At 32.5% G+C, this 12,073-nt stretch overlaps 1 protein-coding gene across 1 annotated transcript; it reads left to right on the forward strand.

Annotated features, from left to right (window-relative positions):
• The first annotated feature begins 9,836 nt into the window (after positions 1–9,836).
• LOC127744060 (malonyl-coenzyme A:anthocyanin 3-O-glucoside-6''-O-malonyltransferase-like) lies at positions 9,837–11,343 on the forward strand. Its single transcript, XM_052256331.1, has one exon. It carries the CDS (start codon positions 9,861–9,863, stop codon positions 11,280–11,282), a length of 1,422 nt encoding a protein of 473 aa, XP_052112291.1. The 5' UTR covers positions 9,837–9,860; the 3' UTR covers positions 11,283–11,343.
• The last annotated feature ends 730 nt before the right edge of the window (positions 11,344–12,073 follow it).

Genomic DNA, 12,073 nt, shown 5'->3' on the forward strand with positions numbered 1-12,073 from the left:
AATAAATTAATTATAATTATTTGACTCAATAAAATATATTAGATACTTAAAAATATCTTATAAATATGTCATATAACATAATATAACACTCTAAAAATCATTAATTAAAATACATAAGACAAAAAATTAATATAAATTAAAATAAAATTATTTATTCTAATCAAATTCTATAATTAACATAATTTATTAATTATTAATAATATAATCAAATAAAATATTATATAATTTGATATTTATTTTAATTAAATAAATAAATAAATAAATAATTAATACATTTAAATTAATTAAATAAAATAAATTAAAAGATACTTTTGTTGATATTTTGCTAAATACATTTTGGTTTGCGGATATTTTTCTGGTTTTGTCACAAGTTTATCTTCTATCTGTGAATACAATCACTCTTAAAATAATTAGAAATCTTCCTCCAAGGAAGAGAACTTGATAATATTATAGAAAATTTTATGTGATTTCATAAATAAAAACCCAAATTCTGCGTTTCTTTTTTTTTTAATTTTTTCTTAACTTGGCGGCGGTTTTAAACCGCCAAAAAGACTAAAAAATAGGACAGTTGTATCGGGGATTACGGCGGTTCGAAACTGCCGATAAATATGTGCACAAACCAGTCTTTAACTGCGGCGGTTGTAACATAGCTGCAAAATTGATTTAAAATTGCAAAAACTTAAATGATTGGTGGCGGTTTTTAAACCGCTGATAAACAAGATGATAATCATAGAATTCAAATTTTGCTGGTTTTTTGAACGCATTCCGCGAAATGCATATTTAGCAGCGCTTATACTGGTGGTTGCTGGTAATTGCCGCTGAACTCACTCCCAGCACTCATAACCAGGACGGTTTCTATAACTGCTGACAAATTATTTTGCGGTGATTTAAAACCGCCGCTAAAAAGAGAAAAAAGCGCCGCTAAGCTCCACTTCTGCTGTAGTGACTAAAGAAATTCATTTTCAACAATATATAATAGATATATTTCAAAAAATAATATATAATAAATAAATTTTACTTCATCACCACGTAAACATTTAGGTTTTCGAGCATTAATTATATAATAGATAATTCTTATACTTATCACATTATGAAGGTAACGAAAGTCCGAAAGGTGTATTACTATATTCATTACCATGAAATTTAGCTTGTTCTTTCTCTGTGTTTAAGTTCTCCCTTGCTTCTTAAAATTCAAGGGTCAATAACTCAATATTATAATAAAATAAGAAATTTCACTCCATGAAAGGGAGTATTACGCCCGTAATTGTCAGAATTCAACTGTTAATATAATTTATATATGTTATATATTTTTTAAGAAAAGATAAATATAGTCTAGGTTACTGTACATGCAAAAGGATTCAAATTTAAATGTAAAGAGAAATTTTTTATTTTGTTAATTATTGACTTACAATTTTAATCAATTTATAACCTTTTTTTTAAACGGTCAAAATATTAGATTGGATTTTTTTAAAATTTGATTTATTGATTTTTTAATTAAATTGGTCGGTTCGATTTGATTTTAACAACTATGGTATATTACCGCAACTAATTTGAATGTTTTAGTTTTAAAATAGTTTAATTTGGCTTTTCAGTTGCTTGGAAAAATAGTGTTTAAATTGTCACAAACTTGCATTGAATCGTTACTTAATAAGTCAGTTAGAGATGATAATGAGTAGGGTAAAGTAGGATTTGGACCCAACTTTCTAACCTTAGCTTACATGCAGTCAATTCACGAGTATTCGATCCTACCCGTAAATTTTCACAAATATACAATATTATTATAAAACCTAACAAACGGACCACGATGACATGACACTAAAATCTGAACAGAGCACGGAGAGTGCTAAAGTCTAAATGGAACATGCGAGTAGTCAAACACGGGGTACAACGACCAAGCCGACAGATGTTGGTGATGTGAATGAGTAGCGCCGACAAGAGAAGTGGGGGGCAGACACGGAGTTACAGAGAGAATGAGATTTGAGAGAAGAAAATCAGATATTAGGGTTCTTTGGAAGTTTGGGAGGTTGTGAATCTGTGATCTGAGTGTAGGGTTGTGATATATATATAATATATTTATATATCACTAAATAGAATTAGTTTTTGTATAAATAAAAATATTAAATTATTAATTGTTGATCTTGACCCAATGATAAAGACTCTTTGCACTAATTGAGGGGTCTTTGTTTAACATCCACTTACACTACGAGAAAAATGTTGAGTACCATCAGATTTAGCGTCGTGCATTAGCGTCGGTTTTACTGACGAATTTATGGACTATTTTCATGTAGAATTCGACAAGTCAAATCAATACCGGCGGATTTCTATTTTCAACGGTAAATTCGCCGGTAATAGTTAGAGGAAAAATGGAAAAAATAGGCTCAAAACGTAGCGCGGGATTTACCGGCGAAAAAATTTGCCGATAAATCCATTTTAGTGGAACGCTACGTTTTGGTGACCACAAAGCGTTACCGTGGAATTTATCCACTAGTAAATTTGACGATAAGGTGCCCTAAAATTCAAAGCACGAACCCTCTCTCCCTTCATTCCGAAATCTCCTCTCTCTACCCTCTCTTCTTGCATTCTCTCTCTACCCATCTTCTCTCCCAGCCGCTCCATCAGCACTGTCGCTCCTCTACCTCCTGTCGCCACCTCCCTCCTCTGTTCCTTTGTTTTGTTTTCTCAAGCTGCACCTCTGTTCCGTGAAGAATCTGCACCGCACCGCCTTGCCACCGTAACAAAGAGTCTGCTATGTCGCCTTCCACCTCCTCCATTACAAGTAAGTTAGTTGTTTCTACTATTAATGTTTGAATTTTGCTGTAAAATTGGTTTTAATATATGTTTTATGAATAAATTTATGTGAATTTGGATTTTAGAGTTTAAATTATGTTACCGTGAAATTGGGTGTAGGATTTGGAATTAATTAGTATAAAATTGGATTTAGGATTTGAATTTTATTATTTTAGAATTTTGTAACAACTTAATTAATTATTTAATATTATTGGTAACAGTATGATAATAAGGTATGTTATTTTAACTATAGTTTTTAGTTGGCCATTATCAATAAATTGTTGAATTTTTATTTTGCACAAATCTAATCTTGTAACAATCCAATTGTGTATTATAATGTGTTTCCATGTGATATAGGTCATTACAAGTTTAAATAATCACTTGTTAGGCACATCTCTGTAGATTGAATGGCTAAGTTGCTAAGTTTAAATTAGTCATGTTCAACGATTATTTATCATTCTAAGATATACAATTTCGAGCTTCTAGCTTACATATTATATTTCCAACCTTCATGAGATTAAGGATTATTGCTTTGGATATGAATCATGAAGGCTCCTTGTTTAATTGAGTTTAATTGTTATGAATTTAATTGAGTTTGATTGACGCTGTGAATTGAGGTTAGTTGGATTTGTGAAAACCGTAAAGGTGGATATATGTTCAATTTTAGGAGTGATTATGTCAATTTTTTTAAATAATATAAATATTGAAGGATTTGTGTAGTATATATGCTAATTAATGTTAATAATATATTCTCTTTGCAGACATGACGATAGGTAGCAGATGTAGATCAAGTGAGTCTTGTGGTCGTGGTAGAAGGAGGATTTTCACCGAATTTTCAAGGACTGCTTAGTCCTCGCACTCTACCTCGACTACCCTATTGAGCCTTGTGACATCACAGGCAGGTCCAGCAGACCAGCAGTTCATCATGGTCCCAAACCTAAACTACATGCCTCCTTTTGTTATGCCCTCTACAGATCCAGTGATAGAGTCTACGGTGAGTGATTCGTCTAATGCGTCCCAACAAGATACCCCTCCACCACCTCCCGTCATACGCATAGGATTTGGCCTGATGGTATGCAGGCGTGAATTATTAATTACTATTTTAATGTCTTTTATACAGATAAATTTTATATATATGTTTTTTATATGTTTATTAATCTTAAGTTTTTCATTGATAGGTTTTCACCGAACAACAATGTATGTACACAGGAGATTTTTTATGTGATTAAGTCAATGTACGATTATCCATGGCCAAGCTACATGAAGATTCCTACTAAGCCCAGAGAACGATGGTTTCAAAAGTGAGTGGTAAGAACTCAATGTTGTTGAATTAACCGTATTTGAACTATATTTTATTTTGACTAACTAATATTGTTGAATCACTTTGTGCAGTTGAAATTTATATGAGATATGGAACATGATCTCATTATCAGAAAGATCTATGACCATTGGCGGACAACTAAACTACTTCAGCGGATGATGAGTGACATTCATCAGGGGCGCAGCCACCTCACGATCTGGATCCGTCCATCTATCAAGAGGGAGCTGGAAGCCCATTTTAGAACTGATAAGGGGTTCAAGCATCGCCATCTGACAAATGTCGCTAACAAGGCTTCGTCGAGGTCATCGAAGTATACGGGTAAGTCGGCGACCTTCATGAAGACAAAGAGCAGGTTGGTAAGTAGTTTGCTTAGAGGTATTCACGGGTCAGGTTGGTTTGGGTTTGGGGTAAAATTAGAACCAAACCAATCGAATTATAATTGGTTCAGATTTACGTCATTTTGTGTGTGTACCCAAACCAAACTAACTCGATTAAGAACGGATTGGTTTGGTTTGGATAATTGGATACCCAATAAAATAGAAATTCATAAAAAAAATGAAATTGTTATCTTAAAAATCTTGTAAATATAATAAACATGTAAAATCAATAAACAAGTCAATAATATGCTAACAATAATAAAATATCCATAACAATCCACAATTATAACTAAAGACTTAAGTCATTGTCGTAATCGAAAATCTAAACACATTAGAATCCAAATTAGAGGTATCCAGACAGCAAGCACATTAAAATTTAAACATATTAAACACTAAACACATTAAAATCCAAACATATTAAATACTAAATACATCAAATTCCAAACACATTAAAAATTAAAAAGAAAAGTATAATAGAAATAATCATTCAAAGTCTTCACTCTATAATCCTTTATTCCATCAACCAAGCATGTTCAAGAGAGGAGCTGTGATCTTCAAAAAATAACATATAATTAGCCAATGTCAATATATACAATTGATTAATTAAAAGTAATTCAACAAATAAATAATTAGTAAAAAATGTTAACCTCAAATTATTGTAAATAACATCTATCAACTCTAACAACTTGATTAGATATTGTTAAAGTTAAAAGCTCTACATTAACAATAATTAAACTATGATTAGAGACTCAACAATAACAACAATTACATAATGTTTTAAATAAATATAATTTAAAAATAGTTTCAAGTTTTTTTTTTGGTCCTCAAGTTCTTTATTTAAATCATGCATCTTCTCTTCAATCTTCAACCAATTTTGTGAGCAAATTAAAGACACAACAATAGAAGAACTTAAAGAGCTTCTAAATTGGTCAAGCACACAACCACTAGTACTAAATGCCGACTCAAAAGACACGGTAAAAACGGGAATAGCCAACAAATAGCTGGCCATATGAGTAAGAGCAAAATACTTTATTGATTTCAACTTCTACCAACGTAAAATGTCAAAAATTGGGAATGTTATCCTCCAAATCATTTTCCATGTATATTTCCAACTCATTCCTTTTGACTTCATCTTTCTTTTTTTAACCTTCAGCCTAAACTCATTCTCGAAGCCCTCTTCCTCATCGTTTGCATTTTCACCACCAACGGCATGATCATGTAAGAAAATTCTAGAACTGAAACTACTAGAAGAACTACTATCCAGAAAGGAATATATCATGGAGTAATACTCAAATAGCTTTTGAATAATGTCTTGCACTTGTAGAGGTTGTGTTTTCAACTACAGTGCCACTAATAAGGTTAGTTTTTTCCATTTTTAAAGCTACAAAACACATAACAGAACCATCAACTACATAAAATTTTTATACATTTTAGTATTTCACAAAAACTCATAAACAGACTATAAAAATTGAGCAAAAAAATTATCAACAAGAACTAAAAATTCAGAGTTTCAACAAACAACTTAAACAGCCAGTAAAAATTGAACAAAAAAATTATCAATAAGAACTAAGAATTTAGGATTTTAACAAAAAAATTAAACAGGCAATAAAAATTGAACAAAAAAATTATCAACAAAAATACAAATTGAACAAAAATTGAATAGAGAGTAAAAATTAAAAGATAATATGTAACAAAAAATTAACATATAACATAAAAAAACTAAATCCTTATCTGACCGGAGAAGATGACCACCACAGACAAAGAATATGCCGCCATAGACATTGTTGAAGCACGCTGGATGAAGCACGGTGCTGGAGCCTGGAGAGGACGACGTTGACAAAAGACAAAGCCATTGCCAGAAAAGATGACGCTGCCGCTATCGGAGAAGACGATGCTGACGATCACGAGGACAATGACGCTGATGAAGACAACACTGATGGAGAACAGAAACGTCGCTGATGAAGAATGGAGACGACGCTGACGGAGAGGAAATTGCCACCGATTCGGTTGGGTGAGTAACTGTAAGGTCATGACGAAGTTTTGCTAGGGCTCATACAATAGGTGCTGCTGCAATGTGTTTAGGTTAGGGTTAGAATGATAGAATTAGTAAAATGTATATATATTTTAATTTATATTTTTTTATTTTAATTAATAAAGGTTTGGGTCTACGGATTGGTTTGGGTTCTGCACCTTCAGAACCATTACCCGGATTAATTACCAGAGAGTGTTATCGATTTGGTTCAAGTTGTACCCGATTACCCATTGGTTTCAAAACCAATTTAATTGGTTCGATTCGGATTCGGACGGGTAATTGGGTACGCGATACCCGTGAACACTCCTAAGTTTGCTAATGTTTGTTAATTATCACTTAAATTAGTTGTTTCTTGATTTATTTTATTGGTTGATTTCAATATGTGTAATCTAATTCGTTAGATCATGAGGCAACACTGGCGAAAACCTTCAAGTATACCTATAAGTTGAAGGCCAACAAAGAAAAATTTGCTGATGAGCGATTTGCTACTCATTATGTGAGTTTCAATTAATTCTAAGTTTAAAAGTTATTCGATTTAAACTCAATTAATTGTTATCTTAATCACAATGTGTGTTACACAAGAGGACTATACATAGAGATTGGAGGCTGCGACCTAGCAATCTTAACTGCCTAGTGGGAACGACGACTCCAGCTCTAATACCTCACTGGTAGATCCTGATAGGGTCTAGCACGAGACCATCTTTGAGCCCCACAAGAATCGCCACTTTGGGTTAGAGTGATTCTCCTCCAACGGCCTCTGCACCTCCACATTGGCGGCTTTATCTGCCTCTGCCTCTGCCACCAACCCTGTCAATTCCGAGAAAGTTGTCGACTTGAGGGAGGATGTGTAGAAGCTCACACAGGAGCTTCACCAACAAGCTCAACAGTCTGAAAAGATGTACAACGAGAGCTTCTTGCACGTATGAGAGATACCGCAGCCATCTACTCGTAGATGATGGAGAAGCTAGAGCGTTTGCGAGAGCAGATGGAGGTGTACAATGAACAGATGCGCGTTGGAAGCAATGGTGGCGCTGTTGGTGGGGCACTGACATCAGCACCTGCTCCGCTACCTCAGCAAGTGGAAGAAGGCAACGACGACAATGATTATCGGGGTCTGTCTAGAAGTTTAATTTATTTTATGTCTATTTCATTGTATTCTACTTCTATGATATTTTATTATATTCAGACAATTGATATTTAATAAAATCATTAGTTAATTTCTGGTATTTTGAATTTCTGCCCTAATTATATTAACAAGAATTTTTTAATTTGACTACTAATTATGGCTTAATTATCAAAAGAAACTATCGTATGATTTTCTGGCAAAAAATTCAACAGTAATTAAACGCCAAAATACATAACATGGCGCCAAAGTTACTGTCGGAATAATTTGACGGTAATCAGCAACTTAATCTCAACAAATTTATTAAAAATTCGATGAAAAATCCGCCGGTAAATAATTTCTCGCATTGTTCATACTGTCAAATTAAATCTGACAACACTCAACATTTTTTTTATAGTTTTATAATATATTCTTATAATATATAGAGTGCAAGTTAATCGAGTAGAGTTAAGACTCAATCCGCACCCTACTTTACTCGCGCTCAAATTCATTTTTTCACTTTCTCATGGTTAATTTCACTATTTATGAAAAAGATAATAAAAAAATGAGATTCCTAATTAGAATATAGAAATATCCTAATTCTCATTTCATAAGAATTTCACTTGACGCCAAATTCGAATTTTTTTACACATAATTTTATTGAGTTAATATTTAATTTGGTTTTTAAAATTTGAAATTTGACTCAAATTTACTCTTAAAATTATAATTAACTCAATTTTGTTATTTTTTAATATTTGAACTTCTCACCTAAGCTTCATGTGATTGAAATCTATTAAACTTCATATAAGCTTGAATGATTCTCCAACATCTTCACAAAAAATAACAATAACAAGTTCAATTTAAAAATTTAAAGTTTAAAAATAAACAGCAGTTAAATTTTTGAAAATTCTAACAAGTTTCGATCACATAAAATTTAAGCAAAAATTCAAATCACAACAAATTAATATATCAAATTAATATATTATCAACAAAAATTAGCTCAAAAATTAATATAAACTATTCAAATTCTAATTTAAATCTATTATAATTTGAAAGGACAAATTAATCTAACCTCAAATTTTAGCCAAACTAAATATTAACTCTAATTTTACTTCGCATAAAAAGGTAACCACTATTAGATTATCCACCATTTGATTAAATATTCTCTGTAGTAACCACTATTAGATTATCCACCATTTAATTAAATATTCTATGTTAGGTTGTGAGTGGAATATCTACCTTCAGAGCATAGAAATCAAAGGACGAATAAGAATAAAATTTAATTTTGATATAATGTGAATATAAAATTATTTTATATGTATATTAAATTATATAATATTATATTAATAAAAGTATTATTTTTTATATTAATGACGTAAATAATTATTTAAAAANCCATCGTGGATAACAGTTAAAGGTCACTAGCTATCTATAAACAATATTAACACCAAAGAAAAGAAATCTAAATCAATTAAACGGGCGTGAAACATACGTGTCAACGGCTGATAATTATCATTGAAGTCAACTTTGATTGAGTAAAATATAAATGGATTTAGTTTTTGAGTAACAGTGTAAGGCCAACTAACTAATTTTTTTCAATCAAAATTGTTAAAATTATTTTATTTATTTTAAATTTTAAAATTTAAATTATAAATATTTAATTCTAAATCATAAATTATAAATCTAAATACTAAAATTAATTAATATTAATCAATTAAAATTTAACTTTTTATATTTTTTAATTTTATACAATTTTGATTATTTTTTAAATCATATATTATCACATGCATAAAAATAATATTTAATTCATTTATCACAATAATTAATGAATAGTTTCGCCCTAAATTTGTTTTAAAAATAACCTATATATAAGTGTTGATAAGTAGTGCATAAGTATAGTATTTTTTTTAAAATAACTTGTTATTAGAAATTAAGTTACCTCTATAATAACTAATTAAACAGAATTTAGAAAAAAAATTATATTTACTGTAAAATATCTCATACAATTCTCTTCATTTATTGAAGAAAAATATTAGGAATATTAAAATTTATTAGAATTGACTATCATTTAATTATTAACTTAATTTAATTTTATTAATTTAATAATTTAAAATTATTTATTTTTTTTTTACTAAATAAATGTTGACCTAATTTTAATAAAAGTGTTGGTGATAGAATTTCTCGCAACTATATAAATTTGAAGATATACACCGGGTTGAGTATTCGTGCTTGGATGCTGAAATGGAAAAACTTAGTGATGATGAGCATAAACTAGTTGAAGAATCCAAAGTAGCACCAAATAATCCCAAAGCCACATGTCTTCCCCTTACATTTCTTGATATATCATTGGCAGGTCCAATCTATGGTAGACGCCAATTCTTCTATAACTTCCCTTTCTCCACCCACCATTTCCTCCAAACTACATTCCCAACTCTCAAACGCTCTCTCTCTCTCACCCTTCAACATTTCTTCCCTCTTGCCGGTAACCTCCTATGTCCTCCACCGCCACACAAACCCTTTATCCGATGCACTGAAGAGGACTCCGTGGCCTTCACAGTCTTCCAGTCCTCATCGGATTTCAACCATCTCTCCAGCAACAACCCTAGAAGTCTAAAGAAATTGAATCAACTTGTTCCTAAATTGACTTGCAAAATAATCCATCATCATGATACACTTGTTTTTCCAAATTTGGCCCTGCAGGCCACGGTTTTTCCAAACTGTGGTGTTTGCATCGCCATTACCTACAATCACATGATAGATGGTGCGTGTTGCAGTCAGTTTATGAAGCTTTGGTCTTCCCTTTGTGCATGCGGAGGAATTGATTTAACATTTCTTGAGAAATCAACACCTCCATGTTTCAATAGGGGAATACTAAAGGATCCTAACGAGCTTGAGGCCATTTTTATAAAACATTATTTTCAAGAGAGGGAAAATTGGAAGAATAAAGTCAATCAAAGTCAACCTTTCGATTCAACCGTTGCTATGGAAGAGGATCATGTCAAGGTAACGATTGTACTTGATAAAGATGACCTTGAGAGAATGAAAATCTTCTCACTGAACCAACTGAAGAAAAGAGACGGATTAAAATCCCCGCTATATGTATCCAAATTCGTGGTGGCGTGTGGTTTCGCATGGAGTAGCTTGGTTAAAGCAAGAGCAAGAGATAGCGCGTGTGAAGAAGAAGAGAACATGAAAGAAGAGTATTTTTGTTTTGCGGCGGATTGTAGAGGACGTTTAGAGTACCCGGTACCGGAAACGTACTTTGGAAACTGCATAACACAGTGCAACGCAACGCTGAGAAGAAGTGAACTCAAGGGTGAAGGTGGTTTTGTGAACGCCGTGAAGGTCATAGATAGGGCTATAAACGACATGAAGAAGGAGCCGTTTCGAGGCATGGAAAATTGGAAAGAGAGATTTTCAGACATGTTTGGGTCGGGGAGAGTGTTGGTTGTGGGAGGGTCACCAAAGTTTAAGGTTTATGAGAACGACATGGGTTTCGGAAAGCCTTGCAAGGTGGAAATGGTGCAGTCCCTCAAGGGTTTGTCTATTGCTGAAAGTGGAAAAAACGACGGAGGAATCGAGCTTGGTGTCGTTTTGAAGAACAAGAGCCAACGTAAGACTTTTCTTAATGTCGTTAAACAGGGGCTTAAAGCTTTGAAATAATCTTCTTGAGAAATTTAGTTATAATAACTAGCTAGTAATAAGTGGATTATTTGTGTAACAAGTCTTCATTACTAGAGTTCAAAATATACAGCTACACAAATCTCTCTCTCTCTCTCTCTCTCTCTCTCTCTCTCTCTCTCTCTCCATAAATGTCGGTGCACTGTCTACTACAGGTGCTGCTCCCATTGCAACTACGAGCTGTCCGAAGCTATGCCCATCACCCAAGTCATTTGCCGGAATGGGTAAATCAGTTTGAAAAAAAATGCATCTATTTGATCTTTTCTCGTTTTTCTGTCCAAACTACTTTCCGGCGACAGTGATATGACAATAGATTATCATGCTAGTACTTAATAATACCGTTCTCCCCCAAACTACTAAATTCATTCAAAGCAGCCTCCACCAGATTTCTATTGTTTCCATCAATAAAAGCAGCAATATCTTCAGAGAAAGAAAAAGAAGAACGGTTACTCTTTTCCCTTATGACCTTTATGTTTCTCTGTTGCTTTCTTCTTACTTCTAACTTCCTCAGCATCTGCAACTCCTTCCTCTTCCTTCACTCCTTCTCTGTCTCCGTTGGAAGGAAACATATTTTTATCATATTCGTTGTGCAAGGCATTGGCATGTTATTAGAGTAACCCTCAATATCTTGATTATTATTATTGCTAGTGTTATTATCTTCATCTCTGATGAGAGGTTTTGAGAATGAAAATTCGGGTATTGATGTTGTTCTCTTGATCTTTTTTGCTGTTGGGTCCACACCAAAACGACCATTGAAAGACCAAGTCTCAGCT

Source organism: Arachis duranensis, unplaced genomic scaffold, assembly GCF_000817695.3.
Source record: "Arachis duranensis cultivar V14167 unplaced genomic scaffold, aradu.V14167.gnm2.J7QH unplaced_Scaffold_232525, whole genome shotgun sequence".
NCBI classification, from domain to species: domain Eukaryota; kingdom Viridiplantae; phylum Streptophyta; class Magnoliopsida; order Fabales; family Fabaceae; genus Arachis; species Arachis duranensis.